The 24,115-nt window shown below is 44.3% G+C and overlaps 1 protein-coding gene across 4 annotated transcripts in view; it reads right to left on the minus strand.

Moving 5' to 3' along the window:
• The window catches only part of LOC126163160 (inward rectifier potassium channel 4-like), a 717,192-nt gene that overhangs the window by 505,509 nt on the left and 187,568 nt on the right, over nucleotides 1-24,115 (minus strand). For 2 of the 4 annotated variants that reach the window (XM_049920098.1, XM_049920093.1), the window contains exon 1: nucleotides 20,346-20,831. The exons of 1 other annotated variant lie outside the window; for it this stretch is intronic. In XM_049920098.1, coding sequence (XP_049776055.1) covers nucleotides 20,346-20,485 — 140 coding nt within the window. In that variant the 5' untranslated portion in view covers nucleotides 20,486-20,831. Of the gene's footprint in view, nucleotides 1-20,345; nucleotides 20,893-24,115 lie in introns of those variants that run through there. One more of the 4 variants, XM_049920094.1, reaches the window with a different exon arrangement.

Genomic DNA, 24,115 nt, shown 5'->3' on the forward strand with positions numbered 1-24,115 from the left:
GTTCTAAGTTCTAGGGGAGTGATGATCTCAGAAGTTAAGTCCCCTCAGAGCCATTTGAACCATTTTTAACTAATACTCCGGCCTCAACGTACGCGGTTTAATAAACTCTCATCAACACACGTGCGAAACTAGGTGCTAGGAAAGATTTACATAGATTTTTAACTGGCCTAGCGAGTAGCGCAGTGGTTAGAACACGTATGTCGCATTCGGGAGGAATTTAATTCTAATTAAGGTTTTCTGTGATTTCGCTAAACCGCTTAAGGCAAATGCCGGGATGGTTCATTCGAAAGGTTCAAAAATGGTTCAAATGGCTCCGAGCACTATGGGACTTAACTTCTGAGGTCATCAGTCCCGTAGAACTTAGAACTACTTAAACCTAACCAACCTAAGGACATCAGACACATCCATGCCCGAGGCAGGATTCGAACCTACGACCGTAGCGGTCACGCGGTTCCAGACTGTAGCGCCTAGAACCGCTCGGCCACTCCGGCCGGCCCTTCGAAAGGGCGCGGCCGCTTTACTTCTCCGTCCTTCCCTAATCTGAGCTTGTGCTCGCTCTGTAATGACATCGTTGATGACGGGAAGTTAAACACTAATATCCCCCTTCCCGTTCTCCTCTTCGATTTTAACTTTTTCGTGGGGTAGAATACCTTTCAGTTGTTAATCACGCCGTTATCGGATATTAGTCTTTTTCATAAGAATCGTATTAATTTTGTTACTCCGCATTATGTGGTATAGGAGTGACCGAGCGGTTCTAGGCGCTAGAGTCTGGAACCGCGCGACCGCTACGTTCGCAGGTTCGAATCCTACCTCGGGCATGGATGTGTGTGATGTCCTTAGGTTAGTTAGGTTTAAGTAGTTCTAAGTTCTGGGGGACTGATGACCACAGAAGTTAAGTCCCATAGTGCTCAGAGCCATTTGAGCCATTATGTGGTGTACGTCGTACGAATGTGCTCCAAAGTTGAAACTTTCATTGCTCTACGATACGGGAGGACATAGTTTTCCATCGCTTTGAGATCGATGCTGGAAGACTCCCTGACAGTAAAAAAAAAAGTGGTACAAGATTGTAGACGGGCTAATTAGAGCGCTGTACTTGTAGACTTGCGCGCTATCAGGTCAGGTCAGAATCATAACGCATGTGTCATTGTGCGACCTTAACCCGGTGTACGCTGAACGTTTATTGCGGAGGACAAGGACGCAAGGACTTCGGGGGCAGGGGAGGAGGCGGGGCAACGATGCAGGCTCCGGAGCCAGTTGCCAGGTGACGGGGGTTGGTCGCTGAGCGGCCTGAATGTTGCAGTGGATGTCAGACACGACAGCCGGTCTCCATTAGCTCCGCCGGCGCGACCCGCGCTGACCCAGGCCAACCCTCCAGTGGAGGTCGCTGTGCTGTCACGGCGGCCGTCTGCCGCTGTCGGCCGTAAAAACTTTCCATACTAACAGTGTTCAAAACTTCGCACATTAGCCTGTACAGTGAAACTGAGGGTCATCAGAGACTTGAAAACTAAGGTCTTCAGTGACATCTACATCTGCGTGATTACTCAGCTACTCACAATAAAGTGCCTGGCAGAGGGTTCAATGAACCACCTTCATGCTGTCTCTCTACCGTCCCACTCTCGTACGGCACGCGGGAAAAACGAGCACTTAAATTTTTCCGTGCGAGCCCTGATTTCTCTTATTTTATCGTGATGATCATTTCTCCCAATGTAGGTGAGTGCCAGCAGAATGTTTTCGCAATCGGAGGAGAAAACTGGTGATTGAAATTTCATGAGAAGATCCCGTCGCAACGAAAAAGCTTTTGTTTTAATGATTGCCACTCCAATTCACGTATCATGTCTGTGACACTATCTCCCCTATTTCGCGATAATACAAAACGAGCTGCCCTTCTTTGTACTTTTTCGATGTCATCCGTCAGTTCCACCTGATGCGGATCCCACACCGCACAGCAGTACTCCAGAATAGGGCGGAGAATCGCAGTGTAAGCAGTTTCTCTGGTACACCAGTTGAACCTTAGTTCTGCCAACGAATCGCAGTCTTTGGTTTGCTCTACCCATGACATCATCTATGTGATCGTTCCAGTTTAGGTTATTTGTAATTGTAATCCCTAAGTATTTAGTTGAATTTACAGCCCTCAGATTTGTGTGACTTATCGTGTAATCGAAATTTAGCTGATTTCTTTTAGCACTCATGTGAATAACTTCGCACTTTTCTTTATTCAGGGTCAATTGCCACTTTTTGCACCATACAGATATCTTATCTAAATTATTTTGCAACTCTGGTCTGTTGTTTCTATGACTTGACTGAGGACTCTGTTCCAGATAGACCTCCAAACGCCGTTCTTAACGAAACAAATTCTATGCATGTAGGGGTAAAGGTAATTTCGGGAGTACGCCAAGGAAGTTACGGTTGAACGTATAGGAGCGTTACGGGTCACAGTATAAAGTAGTCCGTCTTCAGGCCACGAGTGGCCTACCGGGACCATCCGACCGACGTGTCATCCTCAGAGGAGGATGCGGATAGGAGGGGCGTGGGGCCAGCACACCGCTCTCCCGGTCGTTATGGTGGTATTCTTTACCGAAGCCGCTACTATTCGATCGAGTAGCTCCTCAATTGGCATCACGAGGCGGAGTGCACCCCCAAAAATGACAACAGCGCATGGCGGCTGGACGGTCACCCATCCAAGTGCCGGCCACGCCCAATAGCGCTCAACTTCGGCAAGGCCGTTGCCTCACGGTATAAAGAGTGGTCATAAAGTCCTGAGCCACTTCTAAGGAATTATACATAACTATAACCACTTCTCTGATAATGAGTTAGATGTGTCAAAATAAACTTTTCTGAGAGGTTTACGCATTACGCTAACGAAAAATTCGTACCATATTCACAAATCTTACGTAACTCGCCAAGTTTCGTAGTAGGATTTTGTTGAAGGTGCACAGAAAGAAGACTTCATGAAACATATTTTCTTAACTGTAGAGGCCAAGTACCATACCTGTGAAAATAAGAAACATAACAGCCGCGAATGGGGTAGCAGCCAATTGACACTAACACTGAACGGCACCTCAGGCTATCACGGAATGTCAAAGAGGCGCACTAAAAATGAATTTATGGCTTGAATTTACAAAGACTACACTTTATAGATTCTTCGTTTTTGCAGAAGAGATAATCGCAGGAAACATTTACCTCTGCAGGGTGATTCTCGAAGATATGTAAAGATTATGTTACTCTTCAAGTAAAACTATAGAAAAAGAAGACATTGGTCCGCAAATTTTTAGTTACGGAGTTACGGCTAGTAAAAGATTTTGCCTGAAATTTATCAACTTCGCTAATATGAAAGCATCGCAAGACTGTACGAGGTTAAAGTAAAGTACAATTTCCATTTATTTTGTTGTTATTAATCTCGGGAATCTAATAAAAGATGTCCCCGACACGTATTTGCAGTAGTTTTCCAGAACATCCACAGAAGCAAAGACGTAATTTCGTAAAATTTTTAATTTATTATCTTCTTGGAAAAATTTGTTTTTTAAAGTCCAGACAATTTTACAAAGTTTTCAACAGATCTTGCAGAGAATTTAATTTTGGAAAAATTATGGTAATAACTTTAAATGAAACTGTATGAATGTGTCAAAAAATCTGCTTTTATTAATACAATAGCACACGTGAATGTGGTGTCACGTAAAAACACTGTTATTATCATGTTCTTTCACTGAACAATACAGAAAACTAATTCGTTTCAAGGTTAGGAAACGACTGAAACAGCTCGATAACGGTTGCCAATAACGACATTCTTAATGGAACGTTTCTACATGCTTAATGGAACGTAAACAAATTTACTTGTACAATAATCTTTGCTTCTCTGGAAGTGTTGCAAAACTACTGCAGATACACGTCTGGGACATGTTTTATTAGATTCACCAGACCAATAACAAGAAAATAAATGGAAATCGTGCTTTACTTTAACCTCGTACACTTTTACGATTGCTTCATATTAGCGAAGTTGCTAAATTTCAGGTAAAATCTTTTATTAAGTGTTACTGCTTGAGATGCGCTTCAGAACGTATTCACATCTGCTTTTAAATTGAGAGAGTAACTCTTCGAGGTCGATAGAGGTCACGTCGAATAGCAATGAAAATGAATACATAGGCTGACAATAAACACATATGCGTATTATGTAAATGCATCTATTGTTTCGTAGAAATGGATTGAGACCTTATGACCACCCTGTATGTTACCTAAAAAAAGCATAAAAGTACGCTCAAGACACGCACAGGGCATCTCTGTGAGAGGTAAATGGCCACCAAATACTTACCACGCCTGGTAGGGCATCTAATGACCGCGATCACTGTGAAAGACATGGAGATGCCCCGTACTCGTGTGGGAGAGCGTTAGCAGCATACAACAGTGTGAAAGGGGCCTTATTTTGTCTTCATTTGGTCTGCTCGTAGAACCGTTCAATATCCAGATTTTTGTGGCATTTAGATGTGAGAGTTGCCTGATGCTGGACTTCATGGGAAAGTGAGGGCAGTCATACTTCTCGCCTAGTTTCCGATCGACCACGTCCAACCGCCAAAAGGGAGGATCGCCCAGTTGCGCACCAGAGATGTTGTGACTCCTACATGTCTGCATCTGCCATCCGAGAACGGAATCCCTGCAAGCTTTGTGTACCATCCTGCCCGTTAACTCAGAGACCAGCAGCATCTCATACGTAGACTGCCGTTAACCCGACAAAACAGCTGCGTTCCGAGTGGTGATGGATGCCGTCTATAACTGCCCACGTCGTGTTGTGCCGACTCCACTGTAGCTTGAATGGATTTTTAAGTTTGTTTCACATGCCCGACTTCTAATTTCAGCGTACAAGTCTCCAGGGTTGAGCAGTTAGCAATACAGTTTGTTAAAGCGGAGTTCGCCGTTATTAATTATGCTTTTAGATTTAATTTTATTACTCGTACAGAGACTAAACGTTCCTTTGTTTAACAGCACGTCGTCAAAATAAGTATGAAATGCTAATGTCTTTGCAATACATAATGTCGACTATAGAAGTAAAGTTCGTACCTATTTTGCCATTTTAGAGAAGAGAAACCTTAAGCGCTTCTGCTTCTATAGTCGCAGTATCAAACGTTCACTAATTTCAATTTACTTCATATCTCAGTTCAGTATTTAACACAAATTATACGCCGGCCGCGGTGGTCTCGCGATTCACCACTGAACGTAATGTGACGTATAACGGATCTTTTACATTGGGATAAATTTATTTTATTTCTTGTTAGATGTTTTCGTTAAATAGCTTAATAAATTGTAATTAGGAATAATTTAATTAAGCAGAGTAGAAAAGATGAAGTCAAAGAGATGTTCATTGGGCGGACATTGTCGTAATGTAACGTCATTGCGTTGTTCGGTTGTTAAAACAAGTCGTTTGTGTTCCGTTCTGCTGTTCGGTCGTGACCTCTATCGACCTCGAAGAGTTACTCTCTCAGTTTAAAAGCAGATGTGAATACGTTCTGAAGCGCATCTCAAGCAGCGGTTCTAGGCGCGGAACAGCGCGACCGCTACGGTCGCAGGTTCGAATCCTGCCTCGGGCATGGATGTGTGTGATGTCCTTAGGTTAGTTAGGCTTAAGTAGTTCTAAGTTCTAGGGGACTGATGACCACAGATGTTAAGTCCCATAGTGCTCAGAGCCATTTGAACCATTTGAACAAATTATATATCAATGTCATTTCAGAGATATTACATCGGTTCCATACTAACAGAATAACACGTAATTGTCATTTAACATCACTTTTATTAATAATCCTTTTTCTTATGACGTAAATGTTAATGAATGATCACTATCTAGGAGGAAAGAGGGATTGATCCTAATCATGAGATAATAGCTTTTAATGAGCCCGCAATCGTTAATTAAATAAAACGTCACGTTTAAGGATGATATGTGAACAACTTTCGTTACGTCCGTTTTCACGTATCTGTCAAAACTAATCCTGTCGCCCACAATTCAAATTAACACTGACGTTAACCCCTTTTGTCGGAACACCGAATCGTAACTATTATGTGCAAGTTTATTCTAGTCCCCGAACTAATTCCTTTCAAACGACTTGTTTTAACAACCGAACAACACAATGACGTTACATTACGACAATGTCCGCCCAATGAACATCTCTTTGACTTTATCTTTTCTACTCTGCTTAATTAAATTATTCCTAATTGCAATTTATTAAGCTATTTAACGAAAACATCTAACAAAAAATAAAATAAATTTATCCCAACGTAAGAGATTCGTTATACGTCACATTATGTTCAGTGGTGAATCGCGGATCTTCTCTACACCGGCGACTTTCATCGGCGATTGTAGCGGTGACATGGGCAGACGTCCCATTCTTCAAAAGGTTTTGGAGAGGCACAGTGATGTGACCTCTGTGGTCATGGTACGGGTAGCCATCCTGTATGACTTCAGGGCACGGCTGGCAGGGATTGACGCAACTCTGACGCCACAACGGCACATCACAAACGTCTCCCCTCTCCCGTGGCAGTATCGTGGTGCCATTTTTGAACAGGACAATGCTCGTCCACTCGCCCAAACATGGCACTTTCTCTGTGAGCTGTCTTCGTGATGCTGAGGTACTAACGTGGTCAGCAAGACCACCAGATCTTTCCGCGACAGAATATGTGTGAGACTAGCTAGACCTGCTTCACGGTGCCAGTATCGATGATGTCCACCACCGGTTACAGCAGTTATGGGCCAGTTTGCCTCAGGGGAGGACACAACTGCTTTGTGACACCCTTCATAATCGAATCAGTGCACGCATGCAGGCTAGAGGAGTTGCAACGTCTTACTTAAGGTGGGACTCATACTGCCAAGTTTGTAAGGCGCCGCCCGTGTTATTTATACTTGATATCTGGTTGGAAAATTTGGCGTCTGGCATTCATAAGAAGCCAGTTTTGGAGGGTGAACTGACTCCCGTGGTACGTACGCGAAAACTAAAGTTCTGACTGTGTGCCTACGACGCACGCCCTATATATTCGCCCACACTGTTCTATAACTGAGTCCCTTCGAAAACAGTCTACTAATAATGAAAAGACTGCAATACGTGAACACTTTTACACGACACAGCCAATTTATTTCACTTTAATTTCAAATATTACGCCGCTACGTGTTCTGATCGCACTCAGTTTACTCCGTTACACTCATTCGTCACGAGCTTATATGAGTTTAGCATTGCTGATTCCTTACGGTAGGGTCACCTTTCACTTATATAATAATTACCTAGATACGAAATTGATCCTGTGCTCGAAAATTATTATTTTCACCACGATCGCTTTTCTCGTAAGCATACGCGTCCTACTCTCGTGATGGTTCTGACGCGACTCGCTCCACCGCGCCAAACGATCTCTTGTCGCCAATCTGTCCCTTCTAGAACAATGGCGCGTCCACATCAGCGATGAAGCTGCGTTATAGCAAAGAACCCTAAGGATAGATTCGATCCGTCAGCTGCCGGCCGGGGTGGCCGAGCAGTTCTAGGCGCTACAGTCTGGAACCGCGCGACCGCTACGGTCGCAGGTTCGAATCCTGCCTCGGGCATGTATGCGTGTGATGTCCTTAGGTTAGTTAGGTTTAAGTAGTTCTAAGTTCTAGGGGACTGATGACCTCAGAAGCTAAGTCCCATAGCGCTCAGAGCCATTTCTACCATTTGATCCGTCAGCTACATGACCGATATCTGTATACTTACAAGTTATTTGTAAATTTGTAACTCGGGTTTGTAATCACTGAAATACATCGCGTACCCTCTAATCCGTGAGGTATCGTATCATTTGCTCCTGCCCTGCTGGGTGCTTCACTTCTTTTGTTAGGCAGTGTTGTAAGTAGGCTGTTTAGGTTCTTATATTGGTAACGCCACGTAGCGCTCTGTATGAAAATCACTGGCTGTGCTGTGTGCAGTCTGTGGCTAGTTTGCATTGTTGTCTGCGATTGTAGTGTTGGGCAGCTGGATGTTAACAGTGCGTAGCGTTGCGCAGTTGGAGGTGAGCCGCCAGCAGTGGTGGATGTGGGGAGAGAGATGGCGGAGTTTTGAAATTTGTAAGACTGGATGTCATGAACTGCTATGTATATTATGATTTTTCAACACTATTAAGGTAAATACATTGTTTGTTCTCTATCAAAATCTTTCATTTGCTAACTATGCCTATCAGTAGTTAGTGCCTTCTGTAGTTTGAATCCTTTATTTAGCTGGCAATAGTGGCGCTCGCTGTATTGCAGTAGTTCGAGTAACGAAGATTTTTGTGAGGTAAGTGATTTGCGAAAGGTATAGGTTAATGTTGGTCAGGGCCATTGTTTTGTAGGGATTATTGAAAGTCAGATTGCGTTGCGCTAAAAATATTGTGTGTCAGTTTAAGCACAGTCATGTATAAATTTTTCTAAGGGGACGTTTCATAGTGTTTATAAATTATCTAGTGGACAACATCGGAGGCGCCGTAAGGATGTTCGCAGCTGATGATGTTTGTACGAAGACAGCAGCGCCAGAAGGCTGTAGAGGACTGCAGAATGACTTGCAGAGGATTAGTGATTAGTACAAGGACTGAAAGGAAATAAATGTAACGTACTGCGCATAAATAGGCGAAAACGTTCATTACTGTACGATTACACTATTGGCGACAAATTACTGGTGACAGTAAGTACCGTAAAATGCCTGTCAGTTACCATCCGTAGCGACCTGAAGTGGAATGAGCCATAAAACAAATAGAAGGAAAAGAAGATATGAGACTGAGATGCACAGAAAGAATTTTAAGGAAATCTAGGTCTCGGCGGAACAAAGCGCTAACCCACAATTGACAAAGGATGAACATGAGCACTTCATCTCTTCTGTCCAGTACATGCAGGTAACAAGTAGTTACATATGTACTGCTATAAAGTGCTGTCTACGATATAACTTGCTTTTTCTTACTGTCTTTGAATTGAACCTAACGTATATCATGCAGTAACGCAAAATACGTTCTTGTGTGTTAGCATTTTCTTTCGTCGATTCCTTCAACTTCATCCACGAAAGTATTGGCTTATAAAACACTTTGCCATCGATTCCCGAGTATTTCTCATCAGTCTGAGACCCTTACCAGGTCTTACTAACTGGAAAGATAGACACTAATGCAAAGCTGCGCGTTTCGTTACACGATCGTTCAGTCTGCATGAAAGCAGTACGCAGATGGTCCACGAACTCCAGTGGAAGACGTTACGGCAGAAACATTATACGAGGGCGAGCTGGAAAGTAATTCTACCGATTTTTAACTGTAAAAACACTTGCAACATCCGATGCTACATCTTTACTCTTCATGTCTACAAATTGATTTCTCAACATAGTCACCCTCGCAACGAAATCGCTTCTCTGAACGAGAGATCGCGTTTCTGTTACCGTCGCTGAGGAATGTTTGACGGAACCACCGTGTCACGTCTACTGGCACCGCTCCATCACTATCAGAGTAAAGTCTTCGAAGGTGTTCTGTAAGTTTTGGAAACGTGAAAATCAGATGGGGCCAAATAGGGACTGTATGGAGAACGATCGGTTGCAGTGAACCCAATGCGTCGGGTTGTTGCAGAGTTTGTGAGTAGTCTGGCGTTGTCATGAAGAAGGTGAGGGTACTCCATGTGTGGACGAAGTCCCTCGAAATCGAAACTCGATTACAGCACGCTGTTTCTCACGCAACGACATTGTTGCGTTACACACCGCAATGTTTCACGCTACGGTTCGGAGCCTTGTAGCGGCAGTGGGATGCTGCAAATATATAGACATGAAGAATAAAGATGTAGAAAGTTAACAACGTTTGTTTTACTGCAAAAGCTTTTTGTGTTCTACCTACAAAATTCGGAGGCGTTAACTTTCAGTGTACCCTCGTACATCACGGAGCGATGTAATACTAAAAATTCGATAATTCGAGAAATTAAAGCTAATGCGGAGCTTTACCGACAACCGTTGTTCCCACGCGCCATTCACGAATGGAACAGGGAAGGTGAAAAGAGGCAATCATGCAAGAGGTATTCTCCGCCACAAACCGTAAAGTGACTTGCGGAGCATAGATATAGATGCAGATTACAACAACATTATATATATTGATTCCAATTGTTCGGATTGCTAGAGTCCCTTCAAGCGTGTACCACGAATCATTAGCTCTCTTATAAGTCATCTCTGTTTAATAAGACGTCGAGTGAAGTCATCCCTTGGATTTTATTATTGTGTTACTTGACAGCATATTTAATTTCTAACGTTCGTCTAAAACCTATACACCACTTCTAAAATTTCATTAAGAAACCATATCGTACCTTTATTTAAAGGAGACAGGTTAGTTGTTCCAAAACCTAGTATATAAACAAAATTAAAAAATATTCCCAAAAGGCAAAAAATAGTCGTTTTGCGAATTATTTGTTGAAAAACTAGTTTAGATATCGCATATTAAACCGATTGTGAATTATTTTGGGTTTCCGTATTGCGCAAACACTTGATATACATTAATGGTAGTCTTAATAAAATATAGTTCATCGTACAAAATCCAAGAATTTTCTTTAGGTTAGAAACAGCATGTTTCTAAGAGACTCGTAACCATAACTGGGCAAGTATGTCTACATATTGTTAGGTAGAAGAGAAATTTTTATGTCAGACAAATGAACCAACGTAATGATAAACTCCTTGCTCCACTTTTTATTAAAAACAATTAATGAAACACAAACTTGTGTTCATTTGCTTAGTGACTGGACTGAAGAATTCCTATCAAATAGCATTTAGCATGTCACTCTTAACGGGAAGAAAACTTTTTACGTAAAATATCTCCGGTCGTACCCAGAGAGAGTGTTATAGGACCATAAACGAGAGTACATAAATGTAAGAAGCTCCAGGAGTCTGTTCGCGGATGATGTTGCATGTAGAGAAACCACTACGAAATGCTCGAAAATCTGCAGTAGATGGCATCTGGTGCAGAGACCGGCAATTGACTCTCAACTTAAACGAATGTAACGTATTTAGCACAAACAGGCAAGAAGATGCATCATTATTTGACTACAACTTTGCCTAACAGTCAGTGGAAACATTCACATCCACTAAATATCCGGTATTACGGGTACGGAGTGATTTAAAGGGGAATTGTCATAGCCGGCCGCGGTGGTCTAGCGGTTCTAGGCGCTCAGTCCGGAACCGCGCGACTGCTGCGGTCGCAGGTTCGAAACCTGCCTCGGGCATGGATGTGTGTGATGTCCTTAGGTTAGTTAGGTTTAATTAGTTCTACGTTCTAGGGGACTGATGACCACAGCTGTTAAGTCCCATAGTGCTCAGAGCCATTTGAACAATTTTTTGGAATTGTCATATCAAATTAGTTGCAGGGAAGGAAGATGACATTCATTGGAAGAATCCTTAGGAAGTGTAGTCTAGCCACGAAGGAGGTATGTTACAAAATTACCGTTCTGCCAATTCTTGAATATTGCTCCCTCAGTCTGGGATCCTTATCAGTTAGGACTCAGATAGGAAATAGAGAAGATTGGAAAAATTAGATGCGCGTTTCATCACAGGATTTTTTGGTAAGCGCGAAAGCGTAACGGAGTAGCTCATCCGAGTACAGTGGCAGATGCTACAAGGGAAGTTTTGTGCACACCAGACGCGTTTCACTGTTGAAATTAAGAGAGCGTATGTCCGTAGAAGAGTCAACGGAAAGGCCACGACGACATGATGATACAGCTGGTATGCCTGAGTATACACAGAGGTCACCGGCAGTCGTTTTCTCTCTGCGGATCATTCGCAACTGGAATGGTAAAGGAGAAAAGTGACAGTAACACATTAAGTACTTTCCCCACACGCCTCTTCAGGTTGTGAGTAGATTAATGACCTGTATGTAGATTTAGCGGTACATAGAATAATTAGTTATCAGTCTCTTCCATGGATCATAATTGCTACTCCTCGCTATGACATGAAGCGAGTCAGTATTACAATAACAGTACAAATTGTCGCAGAAAAATATGACAACATTGCTGAGCATTCACGCGATAGCTTAAGTTATACTAATTTTGCAACAGGCGTCCAGTGGTCTACAGCTAACTATGTTCAATATCACTCCTATCTGTTCCACACTAAGCCTATGTGACGACCAATGTAAATCATTTCTCCTTCTACGTATAATATTGTATTTATAAAAACTGTGATTGATTGTCGGCAGAAAACTTTATAAGGAGTAAATGTGCTATGAGACTGTGCGGCTGGTCCCGGCGGAGGTTCGAGTCCTCCCTCGGGCATGGGTGTGTGTGTTTGTCCTTAGGATAATTTAGGTTAAGTAGTTTTGTAAGTAGGCTGTTTATGTTTTCTTATTCGCAACGTTACGTAGCGCTATGTATGAAAATCACTGGCTGTGCTGTGTGCAGCCTGTGGCTAGTTTGCATTGTTGTCTGCCATTGTAGTGTTGGGCAGCGGCAGCTGGATGTGAACAGCGCGTAGCGTTGCGCAGTTGGAGGTGAGCCGCCAGCAGTGGTGGATGTGGGGAGAGAGATGGCGGAGTTTTGAAATTTGTCATGAACTGCTATATATATTATGACTATTAAGGTAAGTACATTGTTTGTTCTCTATTAAAATCTTTCATTTGCTAACTATGCCTACTAGTAGTTGGTGCCTTCCGTAGTTTGAATCTTTTATTTAGCTGGCAGTAGTGTCGCTCGCTGTATTGCAGTAGTTCGAGTAACGAAGATTTTTGTGAGGTAAGTGATTTGTGAAAGGTATAGTTTAATGTTTGTCTGGGCCATTCTTTTGTAGGGAATTTTGATAGTCAGATTGTGTTGCGCTAAAATTATTGTGTGTCAGTTTAAGCACAGTCGTGTATAAATTTTTCTAAGGGGACGTTTCAGTTTGTAAGCTTAGGGACTGAAGACCTTAGCAGTTAAGTTCCATAAGATTTCACGCACACACACACATACACACACACACACACACACACACACACACACACACACTGTGTCAGTATGCTGAACTGTTTAAGGACCTGTACACAAGAGGTTTTACAGTGCACAGAACTCATTACACTTATTATACGCTTCTGCACAACAAAACTTTTTTCCTGGATGACACCAAATATGATGCTATAAGACATTAGAGAACGAAAAATGGAGCAATAAGTCAAATTTTTCACATTTCCAACTCAAAGAACTGGTATTTACCGTAACACAAGAGTTGCAAAGCTTTTGCGTTTAGGAAAATCTATACGTTTTCAGTTTCGGTTCTTACCCAAGTAAATACCCAAAATTGAAATTATAACGTTTCATTTATTGATTTTCCGTCGTGCGTTATTTCTCATAGTCAGGTTTTGTGCAGTACTGAATTGCATGTTCTGTATTTTATCTAAATTCAGTGGCATTACATAGGCAGATAACTAAATATTAATTATCAAAAATATTATTTGCATTTCCAAGTGTTGAAATTGCTCAGCGAAACTTGATTACAATATCAGCATCGTCAGCAAAGAGAACTATTTCTGTCTCTTGGATATATGATGGAAGGTCAGTTATATACACTCCTGGAAATTGAAATAAGAACACCGTGAATTCATTGTCCCAGGAAGGGGAAACTTTATTGACACATTCCTGGGGTCAGATACATCACATGATCACACTGACAGAACCACAGGCACATAGACACAGGCAACAGAGCATGCACAATGTCGGCACTAGTATAGTGTATATCCACCTTTCGCAGCAATGCAGGCTGCTATTCGCCCATGGAGACGATCGTAGAGATGCTGGATGTAGTCCTGTGGAACGGCTTGCCATGCCATTTCCACCTGGCGCCTCAGTTGGACCAGCGTTCGTGCTGGACGTGCAGACCGCGTGAGACGACGCTTCATCCAGTCCCAAACATGCTCAATGGGGGACAGATCCGGAGGTCTTGTTGGCCAGGGTAGTTGACTTACACCTTCTAGAGCACGTTGGGTGGCACGGGATACATGCGGACGTGCATTGTCCTGTTGGAACAGCAAGTTCCCTTGCCGGTCTAGGAATGGTAGAACGATTGGTTCGATGACGGTTTGGATGTACCGTGCACTATTCAGTGTCCCCTCGACGATCACCAGTGGTGTACGGCCAGTGTAGGAGATCGCTCCCCACACCATGATGCCGGGTGTTGGCCCTGTGTGCCTCGGTCGTATGCAGTCCTGATTGTGGCGCTCACCTGCACGGCGCCAAACACGCATACGACCATCATTGGCACCAAGGCAGAAGCGACTCTCATCGCTGAAGACGACACGACTCCATTCGTCCCTCCATTCACGCCTGTCGCGACACCACTGGAGGCGGGCTGCACGATGTTGGGACGTGAGCGGAAGACGGCCTAACGGTGTGCGGGACCGTAGCCCAGCTTCATGGAGACGGTTGCGAATGGTCCTCGCCGATACCCCAGGAGCAACAGTGTCCCTAATTTGCTGGGAAGTGGCGGTGCGGTCCCCTACGGCACTGCGTAGGATCCTACGGTCTTGGCGTGCATCCGTGCGTCGCTGCGGTCCGGTCCCAGATCGACGGGCACGTGCACCTTCCGCCGACCACTGGCGACAACATCGATGTACTGTGGAGACCTCACGCCCCACGTGTTGAGCAATTCGGCGGTACGTCCACCCGGCCTCCCGCATGCCCACTATACGCCCTCGCTCAAAGTCCGTCAACTGCACATACGGTTCACGTCCACGCTGTCGCGGCATGCTACCAGTGTTAAAGACTGCGATGGAGCTCCGTATGCCACGGCAAACTGGCTGACACTGACGGCGGCGGTGCACAAATGCTGCGCAGCTAGCGCCATTCGACGGCCAACACCGCGGTTCCTGGTGTGTCCGCTGTGCCGTGCGTGTGATCAGTGCTTGTACAGCCCTCTCGCAGTGTCCGGAGCAAGTATGGTGAGTCTGACACACCGGTGTCAATGTGTTCTTTTTTCCATTTCCAGGAGTGTATAATAAGAACTAGAGCGGACCCAGTATCGATCCCCGTGGGCACCTGTAGTGCTATTCTACATTCTGAAGACAGTATTTCGCTATGCATACTGCCTGGGTTTCTTAATGAACATCTCTGCGTCTTTTTAGTTAGAGGACGGAAACCAGTTATCAGCAATATCTTTGATACCATAATGTAAGCTTGTGTGAATACGATGAACTACACAATCAAATGCTTTTAACAAATCACAGACAAAATCAGTTGTCAGTATTTCGTCATTTAAATTTTTTAAATCTGATTAGTGAATTGAAAAATAACATGTTCTGTGGGAGATCCTTTTGCAATCCCAAATGAAAGTATCTTATTCTGAAAGAGGTGTATTGTGGTTGTTGTGTACTATACTTTTCCAGTACTTTCGGGAAAGAGGTAAGTAGTGAGACTGTTCGGTAATATCTAATCTGCCTAATACGCCTTACCACCTTTCTTGTAAAGTAATCTGACAGTACCATATTTCAGTCCGGCAAGAAATGATTCCTGTGATAGTAATGCATTGCATAAGTGACTCAATACACTGCATTTGCTCCCATATGAAGAAAATGATATTAGTATTCAAGATGTTATCAATTCTATGAGAGGTTTGGTTTAGAGGAAATTAATAACATTCTTAATTTATTTAGCAGTCAGCGAAGAAAATTTCGTTTGCGTGTAAAATGGAAAACCGTTTCTTGCATGTGTTCCATTGTTTCATACTTTGAACTCTCCATGGCAATCTTCTGAGTTACATGAAGGAAGTAATTATCAAATATTTGACATTATACAGAGGTATTTTGATCACTTTCATAAGACAGCACATCATTTCTACTAATATGTAGACACTTCTACTGCTATGTTTGTCTTAATGTTTTTAAACAATTTCCTTTTCCTTGCACATTTGATGAAAGCTCATTCCGTACGACAGAGAAAATATGAAGACTGAATTCATTGCTGAAGCGTTCGGAAAGTAAGATACTGTAACCAGTAGTTTGGTTTTCATTTAAGACATATACTATACTAATGTTGCTATTTAAGATGGGTGTGTATTTGCATTTTTTGTGAGATTGGGCTGAGTCATGACAGATGTTTACGTGAATACAGTTGAAAAGGCTAGTACACGTAACATGCAGCAGCGACTCTTATTTTGAATTCGCGAACCAAGGCGGCCAACATTTTTGTTAAATCTGTGAGATTATCAAGTTAAAACGATTTTCAGTTCTGAATTTAAGATAGTTCGCGAAGAGGTGCAAAGGTATGTCAGACGTCCAGAAGCGATGGAGGAAATTTTGGACGATTACGAAACTGAGGTTCCAGGTAATAAAACAATTCATGAACGCTCCTACATGAAATCGCTATCGTACCAGACATCAGATTTCTGAAATGAGGTATATAAAATTGGTAAAAACCGGTGATGTGTCTCTACAATATAGGCAACTCGACGGAAAAACAGTACAATTTTTATTCCTGTAAGTAAGAATAGCCGTGTTATTATTGCTTGCCCTCTGCCGAGTAATTCGCTGAATGTAATTTAGATGTGCTTCGTGACCTGCTTTCTAGCAGTTCCCGTCCATGCTCTCTCTCTCTCTCTCTCTCTCTCTCTCTCTCTCTATATATATATATATATATATATATATATATAGTCACAAGCATCATCAGGTATGGCGACAACACTTACTGTATGCGGAGTAGCGAATTACAGTGTTAAAACGTAGCATTGTACTACACTCCTGGAAATGGAAAAAAGAACACATTGACACCGGTGGGTCAGACCCACCATACTTGCTCCGGACACTGCGAGAGGGCTGTACAAGCAATGATCACACGCACGGCACAGCGGACACACCAGGAACCGCGGTGTTGGCCGTCGAATGGCGCTAGCTGCGCAGCATTTGTGCACCGCCGCCGTCAGTGTCAGCCAGTTTGCCGTGGCATACGGAGCTCCATCGCAGTCTTTAACACTGGTAGCATGCCGCGACAGCGTGGACGTGAACCGTATGTGCAGTTGACGGACTTTGAGCGAGGGCGTATAGTGGGCATGCGGGAGGCCGGGTGGACGTACCGCCGAATTGCTCAACACGTGGGGCGTGAGGTCTCCACAGTACCTCGATGTTGTCGCCAGTGGTCGGCGAAAGGTGCACGTGCCCGTCGACCTGGGACCGGACCGCAGCGACGCACGGATGCACGCCAAGACTGTAGGATCCTACGCAGTGCCGTAGGGGACCGCACCGCCACTTCCCAGCAAATTAGGGACACTGTTGCTCCTGGGGTATCGGCGAGGACCATTCGCAACCGTCTCCATGAAGCTGGGCTACGGTCCCGCACACCGTTAGGCCGTCTTCCGCTCACGCCCCAACATCGTGCAGCCCGCCTCCGGTGGTGTCGCGACAGGCGTGAATGGAGGGACGAATGGAGACGTGTCGTCTTCAGCGATGAGAGTCGCTTCTGCCTTGGTGCCAATGATGGTCGTATGCGTGTTTGGCGCCGTGCAGGTGAGCGCCACAATCAGGACTGCATACGACCGAGGCACACAGGGCCAACACCCGGCATCATGGTGTGGGGAGCGATCTCCTACACTGGCCGTACACCACTGGTGATCGTCGAGGGGACACTGAATAGTGCATGGTACATCCAAACCGTCATCGAACCCATCGTTCTACCATTCCTAGACCGGCAAGGGAACTTGCTGTTCCAACAGGACAATGCACGTCCGCATGTATCCCGTGCCACCCAACGTGCTCTAGAAGGTGTAAATCAACTACCCTGGCCAGCAAGATCTCCGGATCTGTCCCCCATTGAGCATGTTTGGGACTGGATGAAGCATCGTCTCACGCGGTCTGCACGTCCAGCACGAACGCTGGTCCAACTGAGGCGCCAGGTGGAAATGGCATGGCAAGCCGTTCCACAGGACTACATCCAGCATCTCTACGATCGTCTCCATGGGAGAATAGCAGCCTGCATTGCTGCGAAAGGTGGATATACACTGTACTAGTGCCGACATTGTGCATGCTCTGTTGCCTGTGTCTGTGTGCCTGTGGTTCTGTCAGTGTGATCATGTGATGTATCTGACCCCAGGAATGTGTCAATAAAGTTTCCCCTTCCTGGGACAATGAATTCACGGTGTTCTTATTTCAATTTCCAGGAGTGTATATTGGAAAGTATGGGGAAAACTTCCAGAATGCACCAAACAACTAGTGAAGGCGATGTAGGGGAATATTCTTGACGGCATTTATATAATAAACACAAATATTCGAGACAGGAGGAGACAAAGTGAGAATTTAGAAAAGATGCGATGTAGCAGACGAAGCGAAGAGGAATGTGATTACTGAGTTTTTTGTGCGAGTACAAAGTGGCAAGACGGTGGGATATCACGGATGCACCGAACGAAGAAACCAAATGGAAAATAATTATTTCCAGAAACTTTTTGTGTACGTACCACTTTAGTTTAAAAAGTACAGGACGGCTGATTTTTGACCACGAAGAATAATGTTACAATACATAAAAGTCCTCTGTGTTCCCTCCTTACTTCCAACTTCCAGAAGAATCGTGAATGACGACTTCATACGTAAGCCGAAAGGTATTGCATAAATGATGGTACAGATTTTATTATCCTCATGAGATACAATTTCATTTACCATCAAAGTGTACGCTAGATAGACCATATATTGAAAATAATGTGGGAATAATGTACATAGCTGCTCACAATGTTTATAGATTTTTGTATAATGAATAGCAAATATGATATCGCACGCCTGCAAGAAAAGTGACGCAAGTCAATAAATGGAAATTTTTAGTTACGTTAGTGAAAAATACTTTTTAAGTGTCCCAAAGTGCACAAAAAATTCACACCTCTGTCTCGCAGTGTGTCGCCTACAGGGCTGTTGTATCGGTTCAGCTGTAGGCAACTTCATTATTTGTCACTGCAAGAACAGTGTGTTGCTGCTGGCAGGTGTGCGTCGGACATTCAAGAAAAGCGCCACATTGATGAAAGCTGTTTTGACGATTACAGCTGTTGTAAATATTACGAAATTTGTGTATGTTTGTATATGTTTCGTGTGTTGCAGCGTATAAGAAAACAATGGAAATTTCTGCTGTAATGAATGTTCATTTTGAACCCCTTATTCCTGCCTAAAGTATTCCTACATTATATAAGCCCATTTACCATTCTATGTTTTCGTAATCAGTTTTGTTTAAATTGTACCTAATTGATGTTCCTTATCAAACTGTATTAATTTTCATGAATTATAACTTTACATTTTTCATTTTACTAGTAAAACAATTTCAATTTATTTTTCATATTTCATTCTAACTTAAGTATCGTTTTTGCCTCATCGATGTTCCAATGTCGTATCGTGTTACAGCAAGTTTAATATATATATATATATTGTTTGTGGTGAAAAAGTGGCTTAAGTATTACATGAGGGGTCATAACGAATCTTTTAGAAAAGCAAGAGAAGTGACGCGTCTCAAAGAACTAATTAATAATACCTGGTAGCATTCCAAATTCGATGAAGAGTTACTTATCCTTATCACTGTTGCACAAAATATAACGCTATTTACTACCAAAAATACTTACTTGAAATTAAGAGGAAGCTTGCACTATTTCAAAGTAAGTTTTATAAAATTCTTTAAGTCGATTTTTCCAGGTATTGCGTTTTCATTTGTTCACGCTTTTTCCGATGTGCGATGTGCATGTTATCTTAATACAAATCGCACAACTTCCCGCAATCAGAATGTAGGTAAAGATGTCTAAATTCAAGGAAGTGAAGAGTATTTATCTGCTATTATTCTGCAAGAAGAGTTATTGAAATAACGTTTAGGTCGCATGTGTAGGAGAATCGTTCACGCAGTGCGGATCAATTACGTTCCAAAGAAAGTAAAATGTGTATAACTAAAAAATTTTCCGCTTTTGCAATTCTGGTGAAGCTGTAACGCAGTACATCACCATAGATAGTAGCACTGTTATGTCGCAATTATTAAGCAGTATATTGTCCGTTGCATTCATTTATAATATATTTAAGATTATTGTTTGAATTTCTCCATTTTGGAAATATCAATAGCCTGTAAGAGCTGCAGATACGCGCGTCTGCTCTCTGCGTATATATATATATATATATATATATATATATATATATATATATATATATATATATATATATACACGTGCGTGTTTGTAAACTAACGTGTCAGACTAATATGTTTTAGTGCTTATGTTCTAGCAAGATCAAATTCCCAGGTATGATACGTTGTAAAGCTACTCAAAAATAAAAGTATAAGGAACGTTCTTCTTCAGTTCGAAACCTAACGCCAATCCCAGTAACAGAGATCAAATTAATTACTGATTGGAAAGAGGTTACTGTAAGAGACAGAGAAAATTCGTAACCAAACTGTTACTAACCTCGCTACAGGAATGAACAGAGCTTGCGACCGTGCCAGCAGTGAATAGCAAACGTTCGCCGGTCGCCGCAGAACTGTTCTACGAAAGGCATTCATCTCTACATCGGGATGATAGAGGGAGCCACGCGAACGTGGAGGCATTGGGAAGGCAGGGCGGACTATCTGGCGTTTTCAAACACTACTGCTTCTTCGTCGTTGCTGCCACCGCCGACTTCGCCGACGTCGCTGCACACTTTTCGTACGAGTACAAGTAGGGGCATTTTCTACCACAAGGAACTCAACACTAGCACACGTCAGCGCTACTACGTGGGTATACACATCTAAGGCGTTCGGGAAAGGAACACTTACTTGCGGGCAATAATTCGCAAACACATATAATCGTTCTTGGAAGCACTATCGCCCATGGCACACGCGTACACGCGCTTCACGAAATAGCTCAACCGATGGTGCGGTTGCGCCGCCACGCAGAGCATCGTTCCGGCGCGGCCGAGCCTAGCCCATGTCGCGAGTCATTCGGCGGGCTGGATTCGCGAAGCGCACCATGACGGGCCACCGGTCGACTGTTGACCGTCTAATATTAGGCGTCGCGGCTGGGAACGGGGAGCATAATGGGAGGGGCGCCGCCGCACGGCTGTGCCAGGTGGACCGAGCAGCGGCTGACGGACGGCCCGCAGCGTTTCGCCACGGCTGCGCCGGGGCCCCGATAACAGGCCGAGCGCTTTCTCGGGTGGCTGAATGCGACGCCACATTTAAAGCTTATACAGGGTGAGTCACCTAACATTACCGCTGGATATATTTCGTAAACCACATCAAATACTGACGAATCGATTCCACAGACCGAATGTGAGGAGAGGGGCTAGTGTAATTGGTTAATAAAAACCATAAAAAATGCACGGAAGTATGTTTTTTAACACAAACCTACGTTTTTTTTATATGGAACCCCGTTAGTTTAGTTCGCGCATCTGAACATATAAACAAATACGTAATCAGTGCCGTTTGTTGCATTGTAAAATGTTAATTACATCCGGAGATATTGTAACCTAAAGTTGACGCTTGAGTACCACTCCTCCGCTGTTCGATCGTGTGTATCGGAGAGCACCGATTTACGTAGGGATCCAAAGGGAACGGTGATGGACCTTAGGTAGAGAAGAGACTGGAACAGCACATTACGTCCACATGCTAACACATTTTTATTGGTCTTTTTCACTGACGCACATGTACATTACCATGAGGGGTGAGGTACACGTACACACGTGGTTTCCGTTTTCAATTACGAAGTGGAATAGAGTGTGTCCCACTGGAAACGCGTCGACGTATGTGGTATCAGCATGATGGTGCACCTGCACATTCCGCAATTAACACTAGGCTGACCCTTGACAGGATGTTCGACGGGCGTTTCATAGGACGTGGAGGACGCATAAATTGGTCAGCCCGTTCTCCTGATCTTACACCTCTGGACTTCTTTCTTTGGGGTACGTTAAAGGACAATCTGTACCGTGATGTGCCTACAACCCCAGAGGATACGAAACAACGTATTGTGGCAGCCTGCGGCGACATTACACTAGATGTACTGCGGCGTGTACGACATTCATTACGCCAGAGATTGCAATTGTGTGCAGCAAATGATCGCCACCACATTGAACTTCTATTGGCCTGACATGTCGGGACACACTCTATTCCACTCCGTAATTGAAAACGGAAACCACGTGTGTACGTGTACCTCACCCCTCATGGTAATGTACATGTGCGTCAGTGAAAAAGACCAATAAAAAGGTGTTAGCGTCTGGACGTAATGTGCTGTTTCAGTCTCTTCTCTACCTAAGGTCCATCACCGTTCCCTTTGGATCCCTACGTAAATCGGTGCTCTCCGATACACACGATCGAACAGCGGGGGAGTGGTACTCAAGCGTCAACTTTAGGTTACAATATCTCCGGATGTAATTAACATTTTACAATGCAACAAACGGCACTGATTACGTATTTGTTTATATGTTCAGATGTGCTAACAAAACTAACGGGGTTCCATTTATAAAAACGTAGGTTTGTGTTAAAAAACATACTTCCGTGCATTTTTCTGTCGTTTGTATTAAACAATTACACTAGCCCCTCTCCTCACGTTCGGTCTGTGGAATCGATTCGTCAGTATTTGATGTGGTTTACGGAATATATCCAGCGGTAACGTTAGGTGACTCACCCTGTATTTAACACATTACCGTCAATAAGTCATCTTCATCTGCATGTGCAGGGCGCAGCAAAAGGGTCTGACGATTTTTAATTATGCGAAATCTATTCGCGGTTGCGAATATGAGTAACCATCAGTTGTGTAAGTGAAGAACGACAACGAAAACTTGTGTCGTACCGGGACTCGAACCCGGTTTTCCCGCATTACGCGAGCGGTCGCCTTAAAAGTTTTGGCCATCCGCGCACGACTCACGGCCGCAATCAAACTTCCATATATCGTCGTTCCTGCGTCACAACATGTACTCGTACACATATTATGCAAATCCCGTACGGGGGAGGGCATTTTAATTGAAAGTAGCTGCTTGGTCTCGACGGATATATACAATACTGTAGTGCCCGTCTTGCACGCATGTCCGAAGGTACATGCCGGAGTGGCCGAGCGGTTCTAGGCGCTGCAGTCTGGAACCGCGCGACCGCTACGGTCGCATCTTCGAATCCTGCCTCGGGTACGGATGTGTGTCACGTCCTTAGGTTAGTTAGGTTTAAGTAGTTCTAAGTTCTAGGGGACTGATGACCTCAGAAGTTAAGTGCCATAGTGCTCAGAGCCATTTGAACATGCATCGTTCTTCTTAACAATACAGGTCCTACAGTATCGGACTTTCAATTAATAACATCTCGGCCGGCCGGAGTGGCCGTGCGGGTCTAGGCGCTACAGTCTTGAACAGCGAGACCGCTACAGTCGCAGGTTCGAATCCTGTCTCGGGCATGGATGTGTGTGATGTCCTTAGGTTTGTTAGCTTTAACTACACTCCTGGAAATGGAAAAAAGAACACATTGACACCGGTGTGTCAGACTCACCATACTTGCTCCGGACACTGAGAGAGGGCTGTACAAGCAATGATCACACGCACGGCACAGCGGACACACCAGGAACCGCGGTGTTGGCTGTCGAAGGGCGCTAGCTGCGCAGCATTTGTGCACCGCCACCGTCAGTGTCAGCCAGTTTACCGTGGCATACGGAGCTCCATCGCAGTCTTTAACACTGGTAGCATGCCGCGACAGCGTGGACGTGAACCGTATGTGCAGTTGACGGACTTTGAGCGAGGGCGTATAGTGGGCATGCGGGAGGCCGGGTGGACGTACCGCCGAATTGCTCAACACGTGGGGCGTGAGGTCTCCACAGTACATCGATGTTGTCGCCAGTGGTCGTCGGAAGGCGCACGTGCCCGTCGACCTGGGACCGGACCACAGCGACGCACGGATGCACGCCAAGTTCGTAGGATCCTACGCAGTGCCGTAGGGGACCGCACCGCCACTTCCCAGCAAATTAGGGACACTGTTGCTCCTGGGGTATCGGCGAGGACCATTCGCAACCGTCTCCATGAAGCTGGGCTACGGTCCCGCACACCGTTAGGCCGTCTTCCGCTCACGCCCCAACATCGTGCAGCCCGCCTCCAGTGGTGTCGCGACAGGCGTGAATGGAGGGACGAATGGAGACGTGTCGTCTTCAGCGATGAGAGTCTCTTCTGCCTTGGTGCCAATGATGGTCGTATGCGTGTTTGGCGCCGTGCAGGTGAGCGCCACAATCAG

The sequence above is a fragment of the Schistocerca cancellata genome, chromosome 2 (assembly GCF_023864275.1).
Source record: "Schistocerca cancellata isolate TAMUIC-IGC-003103 chromosome 2, iqSchCanc2.1, whole genome shotgun sequence".
In the NCBI taxonomy this organism is placed as follows: domain Eukaryota; kingdom Metazoa; phylum Arthropoda; class Insecta; order Orthoptera; family Acrididae; genus Schistocerca; species Schistocerca cancellata.